Source organism: Corvus brachyrhynchos, unplaced genomic scaffold (assembly GCF_000691975.1).
Source record: "Corvus brachyrhynchos isolate BGI_N302 unplaced genomic scaffold, ASM69197v1 scaffold10, whole genome shotgun sequence".
In the NCBI taxonomy this organism is placed as follows: Eukaryota; Metazoa; Chordata; class Aves; order Passeriformes; family Corvidae; genus Corvus; species Corvus brachyrhynchos.
Genome location: NW_008236180.1, coordinates 7,165,603 through 7,175,362, shown reverse-complemented (window position 1 = coordinate 7,175,362; position 9,760 = coordinate 7,165,603). Strand labels below are relative to the sequence as shown.

Genomic DNA, 9,760 nt, shown 5'->3' with positions numbered 1-9,760 from the left:
TGCGCTCCGCTGAGCCCGCGCCAAGGCCGCCCGGTGGATCTCTTGGGGATGAGGAACAAACTGAGATCCCGTGTTCCCAGCGCCCAGTGACGTTTCCAGCTCACACGCTCAAAAATCTGATCACATGCGTTGTGACAAGAGGACTTGTATCTGGGCCAGGCCCTGTTACAGGCTTCTTTACCTTTGGTCTGACACCTCAGCATTGTGCTACACTGTGGCCAGCGACTGTGACTGGTTTTTTTGTTTGGTTGTGGTTTTTTCCTGGTCCCAAGTTCTGAATTTCTCAAGCCCTTTAATGCTACAATTAGCAAAGAAACACAGGCCTGTGTCCATTTACTCGGCTGCTCCTTAGGGTTCAGGCATCTGAAAATTCTTTATTATCTGCTAGAAGATCTAGTCAATAGTAAAAACAGTTTTCTAATTTTCCTGCAGAAGGTTCTAGTGACTGTGTGAATGGATTACCAGTCTCCTTTCCATACATTAGCTAGAAGCTTTCATGTTTGATAAACAGGTTTAGTAAACCACAAACAGTTCTCCCCTCATAGCTTCTCTTCCTTAGCTCTCAGCACTTTTTGTAGAAGGCCTGAGGCTTATTAGGTCCACACTATGAATAGAGAAACTGAGGCACTGGGAACCAATGCACCAAAAGAAATGGCAAAGAAAGAACCAAGCCTGTGTGTTGAATGCAATGGTTTTTGGTAGCATTCCTAAGGGTGATGCAGCTAGCCCAGGTTAGCTGAGACTTGCATCAGCTCGTCTGGTAGCCATACACAGATCTCTCTAAAATTACCTGATGGCCTGTAGCCAGGCTTATCTCAAACTGAATAGGCTTTCCTCTCAACAATCTTCTCTGCTACTCTGAAAAGCCAGTTCCTCCCATGAGGAGATTGACAGCTGGACTGTCAATCTCTCAGAATCAGACTTGAAACCAGTCAGAATTTACTCGTGAGAATATTACAGTGAAATTCTGCAGCTTTAGTAAAACCTACAGAGAAGGCCAAGAAGATAATTAATAAGAGAAGATGTTCTGGACACAAGGGGAGGATGTTCTTGTTATGTTATATTGAGAGTGTACAAAGAAGAACTTGTAGATAATGTGTAGCAACTATACTTTTGCTTGTATAGCTGGTTGTTTACTGCCTGAATGGTCATTGCTTGTTAGACAGCCTTGTCATTGTTTGCTAAGCAGCTAATCCTAAATTAGGCCACAGCGATTATGAAGAGGTATAAGAATAGCAATAGAAAAAATAAAAAATCTTTCTACCTTTCTCAACTATAGTTTATGACTAGTGTGGCTTTTATGTCCGCCTTGACAACAGCCACACTCCCAAGCAAACTGTATTTTAAAAACTAAAGGCATTCCAGAATGCCTCCCTTCACATGCATATTTTTCGCCAGTGGGTTGCAGCAGAAAGACCAAAAATCAATGAAAAAACCAAAAACAACAACAAAAGGCCCCATAGCCACAAAAGCCTGGCTTCTTTGTGGTCTCAGCTCAAACCCATCACCAGGGCTGTGGTATCTGGGGCCTGCTCTGGAGGCACTGGAAGCAGTGGGCAGCCTGATAATAGACACTGTAGGACAGCTGTAATAGCTGTGCCCAGTGCCAGGCTGCTCCTAATCTCCCCGGTGCCAAAAGTCCCTCAGAGTCAGCTCATCCAGCACAGTCCCCTCTCTCCCCAGTGACTCTGCTAATCTGCAGCTGCACATGTGCCACAGCCGTTCCTGGGAAGTGCCTTGGGCTGTTAACAGGCTTGGGGCTTCTCAGAGCTGAGCAGGGACAGGCCTGCAACTAAATCTACACAGAAACACGCCCCTCATAAGCTAGGTCTGGGGTAAAGTCAGACTTAGAGGTTCACAGAAATGCAGATGGGAAGGAGAGGGAAAAGAGGCCCGAACCCACATCTGCTTCACAAAGCATCTCAGCTACCTGGTGTCATGTGCCAGAATTTTTAAGACTCTATAAGGAAGCACTTCAGAGGAGGCACATGATTCTAGGGAGCTATTTTCAGCAAGAGGAAAAACCCCTATTTAGTGATTACATATTTATTTCACTTCTCTTTTTCCCCTTTCCTTCTGAGATGTGCTCAGCAAATATATTTATTGCTGAAATTATTTTGTCATATTTTTGGACAGTGAATTAGCACCTTCAGCCTCTTCTTCCCAAGCTGCGTCTTTTGTGAATACATTGCATATTTTAAAGAGTATTTATTTAGTGCCAGCAGCTCTCTGCTGACATTGTGTCAAGGCAGCTCCCATTCAGAATCCAGCAACTGAATATACAGCTCAGATCTCCATTATTGCTCTTAGCTAAGGATGGTTGGAGAAAACAAGTATGAAATGTGCATAAATAAAATGAGATTTGCTTTTAAAGTAAATGTCCAAATAACCTTTTCAGAATTCTCTTAGGGAATTGTAGAGAATATCCAAAACCATTGTGGGAAATATTGTGAATGTGGCAATCGGACAGAACTTTTGCATATCTTGCTGGGTAAACTGAATGGCTTAGAGAATACCTATCTTTTGTAAAATGATAAAATGATTGTGTTTTAAGGAAACAAAATTAATCTACCTGAACTCAAAGTCTTCCTTTTATTGCTCCCTACTGAGTATGCTCATAGCATGGCAGACAGGATGTTTGCTCTCTACTCTTTTGCAATGCGCTTCTGGTGCTGAACTCTGTGTTAGGAGCAGTTGTGTTTCTTCATTGGCTGGTGGGAGAACTGGAAGTCATTGAGCAGTGGGGGAAGCCTGGAATAAGCTGATTTTTCTTCTGGAACAATATGGAAGTTCAGAAATTCCTTATCTCTAGCAACCCATAAAGTGGCAAAGTAGTTACCTTCAGTGAGTCAAGCCAGTGTCACCATTTTATGTTAAATAATTTAAGGTGCTTTTCTAATTATAGTTCCTTTCCCCATCCTTAAAAGGAACACTTGCAAGGCAGTGGCAGTCATTTGACATGTAATGAAACTGCTCTAGGCTTCCAGAAATTAGTCCATCCTGGGTTTCTGCTGCTCAGTGATACTGGTCCTGGTTATCAGCAGCCAAACATGACTGTGTTGTGTTTTGTTCTGCCTCACATAGTTTCCTTTAACACAGTGAGATGTTTCACCCAGTGAATGTTACAGTTCACTTCAGACAACTTCAGTGGAATGGAGTTTTCACCTCTAACATTTTCCTGGCAAGGTCTGAAGTACATCTGAGATATAAGAAATTAAGAAATATTAGAAATGCAGTTATTTCTTAATGTCAGGAAATGAAGAGAGAGAGGGAGAGAGAAAGAGCATCCGTGCAACCTAGCCACAAGTTAATTCAAGTTTTGGCTGTAAATGATGGATTCTTATAACTTTTTAAGGACCATGCATCACTGAGAGTGCAGTGTTCTATCTATGTATTACAAAGTATTTTTTGTTACTGCTCCTGTCCCCCTCCTGCATGCAGTCAGACACTGGGAATAATGCTTGTTAGTGGAGTTTTCCTTGCAATGCACTAAATGTTGTGATTATAGGAGGCCCCTGCTCACAAGTTGTTACTGTTTTTATTATGGGTGTTGTCCTCTATGACTCATACGATGCTAAAATTTAAATTATGTTGCAGAAGCACATGTGCTTAGTAAATTAAGATCACTCACTTTGGGCTATAATCTCTAGATATGCACATACATTTGTATATAGATTATGTCTAATATAAAATAATGAAACACAACTAGAATATGCACATATATTCATGCATCACGCTGCTGCACAGAGAACTGGAATCAATTGTGAGAGGGTGCATGTGACAATGTTGCTTTCCAAGCCACTCAGTGATGCACCTGTTCTGTTGTACCTGTACCCAGGCAGTAAAGAGGCCCTTGGCTCCTGGTGCAATGCCTGGGGCTGGCTACTCCCCTGGCTGGCTGAGTGACAGTCCCTCGGGTATAAAAGGGCCCCTGGGGCGGGGCTGTGCTGGGTGTAGCTGATAGAGCAGCAGGCAGAGGGCTTTTTCTGGGGACTGCAGCTGGAGAGCCCTGGGTGAGGTTGTAGCCACCAACAGGTCCGAGCCACACAAAATGCGTGAAATTGTGCACCTGCAGATTGGCCAGTGTGGGAACCAAATTGGATCCAAGGTAAGGTCTCTTTTCAACACTGATCATTAGTAGGAGATCAGAGGTAGCAATGCAAACATCATCAATGGATGGGGACTTTTGGGGGGGAACAATTACCTTGTTAACTCGATGATGGGAAGCATGGCATGTTAGCAGGGAACTTGAGTACTTTGGTATGAAAAGCCAAAAGCTGGGTTTGCTCCTCATGCAAAGTTTAATGTTCATTATTACAAGTGCTCCAGAGCTTCCCTGCTGGGACTCATATTCCCAGGGGGAGCTCATACACTCTGCAAAATACTGGGACAAGTGATGGAGCCAGTAATTCCAGGGCTGTGAACTTGTGTTACAGGTACTTTAGTTCAGCCATGCAGCAGCAACTCTGCCACATTTTATTCATTAATATCATAGAATCATACAATGGTTTGGGTTGGAAGGGGCCTTAAAGATCATATGGGATCATATTAATCAACAGCATAACCTGTGTTAAGAGTGTGTAAAGTGTCACTGGCCTCCTGTGAGAGACAGACGTCATTTGGAGTATTTTTGTGTAGCTCAAACACTGGCATGCTGTGACGCAGAGGGCAGTCACTATTGCTGACTTTCTAGGTTAGGAGTAAAAAAACCCTCAATTACTTCATGCTGTGTGATGTCCATCCTTTTTTTTTTTTTTTTAATTGATAAGTAGGAAGTTGTCAAAAAATTATCTGGTTTGGGCTGGAAGATCTTTTAAGACATGGGATAGTTGAGGGATGGTTCTGTTGTGTTCTTCCTCCTTTTTTTTCTTCCACAAATCTCATCCTGATTCCTTTTAATGGAACATGAAGCATGGAACATGCACAAGTTGGCAGTGGTGTATTTGTACACTCAAAATGGGACTGGATGCTAACCCAGGAGACTTTTAATATTAGAATAGCCTGGTCATTACAGTGGGTGGGTGTGACTGCATGAACACTGCTGTGGCTGCTGCCCAGATAAGAGCCCAGCACAAGAGCACATCCATGTGAGTGTCAAGATAGGGTGTTTAGGACCAGCAGCTGTTTGTGGAAAGCCTTGCTCATGTACAAATTTGCCTGTGCCAGCTTTGTCATGCTATGGTCCTATTCGTGCATGACAGGACTCAAAGCAACTCTCCCTAATCCACACCCCCACAACCTTTTAGTTAAGCTCATACCAAGTAGTAACTGTTATTTAAACTTTTAAATTAATATCAGTTTTCTTTTACTATAAAGAGAACAAATCGAGGCCCTCCACCTATTAGTGTGTGGGCATAGCATAAATGGTCTGCTAAACTTTTCCCTTGAATTTATTTGGGAGGGGTAGACAAGGATCCCTGTTCTGATCTGGTAAGTACATGGCAAAGCATCCCCTGCTTCAGGCACAGTTCCCAGAGCTGGTGCTGAACATGTTGTGCTGAAAATAAATAAATCATTCTCCGTGCATTGTACCTCTTTCCTTTTGCAGTTCTGGGAGGTGCTTGGTGAGGAACATGGGATTGACATCACTGGGAACTATCGTGGGGATTCACCACTGCAGCTGGAGCGAATTAACGTGTACTTCAATGAGGCTTATTGTAAGTGCTCAGCAGACCCAAGAAGGAGGGTAAAATAAGTAATTAAAAAACCCACAAAACCCCTAAACCACTATATAGGTGGATTGGACTTTCCAGAGTGGATTGTAAGCCTGTTTCTTTGACCTCTAGCAGTAATTACATGCATTCATTTTGTTTTGTTCCAGCCCATAAATACGTGCCCCGTTCCATCCTGGTGGACCTGGAGCCTGGGACGATGGACAGTGTCCGGTCCAGCAAAATCGGCCCCCTCTTTCGACCTGACAACTTTATCCATGGTATGGACAGCACACTGCCAGCAAACTGACTGCAGGCAACTGTCCCATGGAACTCCTTTCAGAATTCTCGTTAACTTTTTGGCTGTTCTTTCTGTAATTCTGTTCACAGGTAATTCAGGTGCTGGCAACAACTGGGCCAAGGGCCATTACACAGAAGGTGCTGAACTGATTGAAAACGTCATGGATGTGGTCAGGAATGAGTGTGAGAGCTGTGACTGCCTTCAGGGATTCCAGCTCATCCATTCCCTTGGTGGTGGCACAGGTTCAGGCATGGGGACACTCCTCATCAACAAGATCAGAGAGGAATATCCTGACAGGATCATGAACACCTTCAGCGTCGTGCCCTCACCCAAGGTATCCGACACGGTGGTGGAACCGTACAATGCCATCCTCTCCATCCACCAGCTGATAGAGAACACAGATGAAACCTTTTGCATTGACAATGAAGCTCTGTATGATATATGCTTTAGGACATTAAAGCTCACCAATCCCACCTATGGGGACCTCAACCACTTGGTGTCCCTAACGATGAGCGGTGTCACCACCTCGCTGCGTTTCCCTGGCCAGCTGAACGCGGATCTGCGGAAGCTGGCTGTCAACATGGTGCCCTTTCCTCGCCTGCACTTCTTCATGCCAGGCTTTGCCCCGCTGACAGCTCGGGGCAGCCAGCAGTACCGGGCACTGACGGTGCCAGAGCTCACCCAGCAGATGTTTGATGCTCGGAATATGATGGCAGCCTGCGACCCCCGCCGCGGGCGCTACCTCACCGTCGCCTGCATCTTCAGGGGCAGAATGTCCACCAAGGAAGTGGATGAGCAGCTGCTGTCTATCCAGACCAAGAACAGCTCCTACTTTGTGGAGTGGATCCCTAACAATGTCAAAGTGGCCGTGTGTGACATCCCGCCACGAGGGCTGAGGATGGCAGCCACTTTTATTGGCAATAACACGGCCATCCAGGAGCTCTTCATCAGGGTGTCCGAACAGTTCTCGGCCATGTTCAGAAGGAAAGCGTTTCTCCACTGGTACACGGGGGAAGGCATGGATGAGATGGAGTTTTCTGAAGCAGAAGGTAACACCAATGACCTTGTGTCCGAGTACCAGCAGTACCAGGATGCCACTGCAGATGTGGAGGAATTTGAAGAGGTAGAAGTGGAAGCAGAACCCAAGCCAGAAAAGGAAGCAGAGTAAAAAGTATCCAAACATTGTCCAAATGAGCCTGTTCACATTCACTAAAGACAAAGCAATAGCCATCATCTGCATGCCCAAAATAACATTCTTCAGAATTTTTTCCCTGCATCTGGCCAAGTATATCTGATATTACAACACAATGCTTTTGAAATTAATGGCAGCTCTGCTTTACTGTCTTAAACAACTGTTGACACTGAATCTCTCCCAAAACCAATCTACTATGAAGACAAATTGTCTCATAACAGCCTTTCCTGTAAATGCATTAACTTTTAGAATACAATCACCAGATACTGAATGTACTATACAGCCACTGTGCCTGTGTATATAGATCAGGATCATAAGCAATAGCAAATTATGCTGTCAGTTCATCACATTTATTTATTCTCAGGTAATCACAATCAACAGTCCCTTGTTGATTGTGAACTTGTTACTGGTTTAGGAACATGTGCACATCTCTAAGGCCTGCAAAGGCAGTGACTCTTCTGCTATCACTCCACAGACTGATGCAGATCTGCAGAAACATCAGGGGGAAAATGACTGAATATGCACATTCTTATTTTCTCTCACATTGCTGGCTTATATTATTGCAGAGCTTGTATTCATTATTATGGTGTGGTTTGTTTCTATTTCTAACTACAGGTTGAGTTACATTAGCACACTAAGTTGTGACATTGTGTAAAAGTTTTGGTGTGGTATTTTTTTTCCTAGGTACTAACTACTGTAAATTTTTTCCTAACATTCAGTACAACAAAAATGACATAGAATGGTTTGCAGCTTGTTAATATAAGTTACATGGAAGTCACTAAAACAAAATCATATTTTGCCTTCAGTGAAAAATTTCTTGCCATCACAGCTGTCTACTTAACAATGTATTTATAATATTCTTTTAAATAAAGATTATATACCATTCTATAAAACAGTTTTATACTTGAAACAGTTGATAGACAAGAACCCATAGTTTATTCTTGCAATAACTAACTTTGAATTGCATTCACTATACTCTTAGATGAAAAGGTTTGTTATACTCTGAAGAAAGTAATGCCTCATGTTTGAGTTCAGTCTTGGTGAAGGAACCTGAAGCCAATTCTCCTGTGCACTGGGACAATGTCACCCCTGCTGTGAGGACACACAGCAGCAGGAAAATGCAAATACCTCCCCCAAAACCACGCATGTCAAAGTACATCTTTGCCTCCCAGCCAAGAGAAATGTCACCCTCCATTTCTGCTTCCCAGGGAACGTGTGTGCCTCTCCCTCTCCTGCCTTTCATGACAAAGTGTTAATGAGGATAAACAATTCAGATTCCACTGTCTCCTTCCCCACCTTTTACATGAAACCAGGTCTCCCAATTCCTGATTCACTGCTCAGTGTCTCAGACAGATTTGGAGATTAGAATCCCAGCAGCACGTCCATGGCACAATACCCTACTTCCAGTTTTCAAAATAATATACTATGTTCTCTGTTGATATAGATTTTCGCCAGGATTTTTTTCCAAAGTAATCATTAAAATGTAGTAGGCAGGAAAGTTTTAAACAATTAAATCTCTCACTCACTTATGAACCTGAAATATCAGCATGAAACTCAAAAAGAGATTTGGCTTAAAAATAAACAGTGTTGCCACTGAATGTCCAGACTGTGGTAAAAGCAGTCTTTTATCAGAAGTGAAACCTGAATGTCTCTGCAGAAGAGAAACTTTGTTTCAAGAGGAACAACACTTTCCACACATTCAGAAATTACATTTATTAGGATGCCAATTTACATACAGAGGCAAGTTCTACAGTTCATGTAATGACATTACATCGCAGAGTCTTGAGCATGCCTACAGCACTGCAGTTATTCACCACAGATCAGCTCCTACAAGAGATTTAAAATATGAGTTGTTAGATTCAAGAGTATGTGTAAGGTACTCTTCAAATAAAAGGTAATAATAATATTTAATCTTAGATCAGGAATAGAAGTTGGTCTATTCAGAACAGAAAACATTTCAGCTGCTTGTGATGTATGCAATGCCACAAATAAAGGTACAAGTAGTATCTGTCTCGCAAAGAGCCCTTTGTGACAACGAGTTTGCTGATCAGGGGAAGGAGGAATTCAGAGAGGCTGTCTGCTGGCTTAGCAAGTATGAAGCATGTGAACATCACAGAAAAACCTGATGCAATGAGCATCACGGCAGAGCCCCAACTGTTCTGTGTAAGCCCACAAAAAGTCTGACCAAACCCCAAGTGGTTCAAGGCAGAGCTTGACAGACAGTACATCTCACTTCACTAATGAGATTAAGCAGTTTCCGATCTCACACGTAATCAGGTCACAGACACCTGCGCACACTCGCACACCAGCTGCAATCCCCTCCACTCCCATGCCTGGAAATCGAGCTGATTATTTCCAGATATTGGGGATTAATGGACTCGGCAGTTACAGACCATCGCTTACCTGACCCCCGCACTGCAGAGCTCCAACCCCGCGCCCAACCCACCCCACTCACTTACATTTCACTCCTTTTTGGGTTTCACCGTTTTCACCGTGGCCGCCGCCGCCCTCTCCGCCTCCGCTTTGTACTGCGGCTTCAGGGCGGCCCGCACGGCCTGGGCGCAGATCTGCGAGTACCGGATGTAGGCGCGGGCGGGGGGGGAGGGGGGGGGGGGC

The 9,760-nt window shown here is 43.8% G+C and overlaps 2 protein-coding genes across 2 annotated transcripts; one reads left to right on the top strand and one right to left on the bottom strand.

The window, feature by feature from the left end:
- The first annotated feature begins 7 nt into the window (after window positions 1–7).
- On the top strand, window positions 8–8,039 carry TUBB1 (tubulin beta 1 class VI). The gene is made up of 4 exons (XM_008634877.2): window positions 8–4,108; window positions 5,549–5,657; window positions 5,822–5,932; window positions 6,042–8,039. The coding sequence occupies exons 1-4, from the start codon at window positions 4,052–4,054 to the stop codon at window positions 7,118–7,120; spliced, it is 1,356 nt and encodes a 451-aa protein (XP_008633099.1). The 5' UTR covers window positions 8–4,051; the 3' UTR covers window positions 7,121–8,039.
- A 799-nt stretch (window positions 8,040–8,838) lies between these two features.
- Window positions 8,839–9,753, bottom strand: ATP5E (ATP synthase, H+ transporting, mitochondrial F1 complex, epsilon subunit; the record flags this gene model as incomplete). Its single annotated transcript, XM_008636316.2, has 2 exons — window positions 8,839–8,971; window positions 9,604–9,753. A coding segment is annotated over one exon (147 nt), but the record flags the coding sequence as incomplete, so codon positions are not given.
- Window positions 9,754–9,760: the final 7 nt, after the last annotated feature.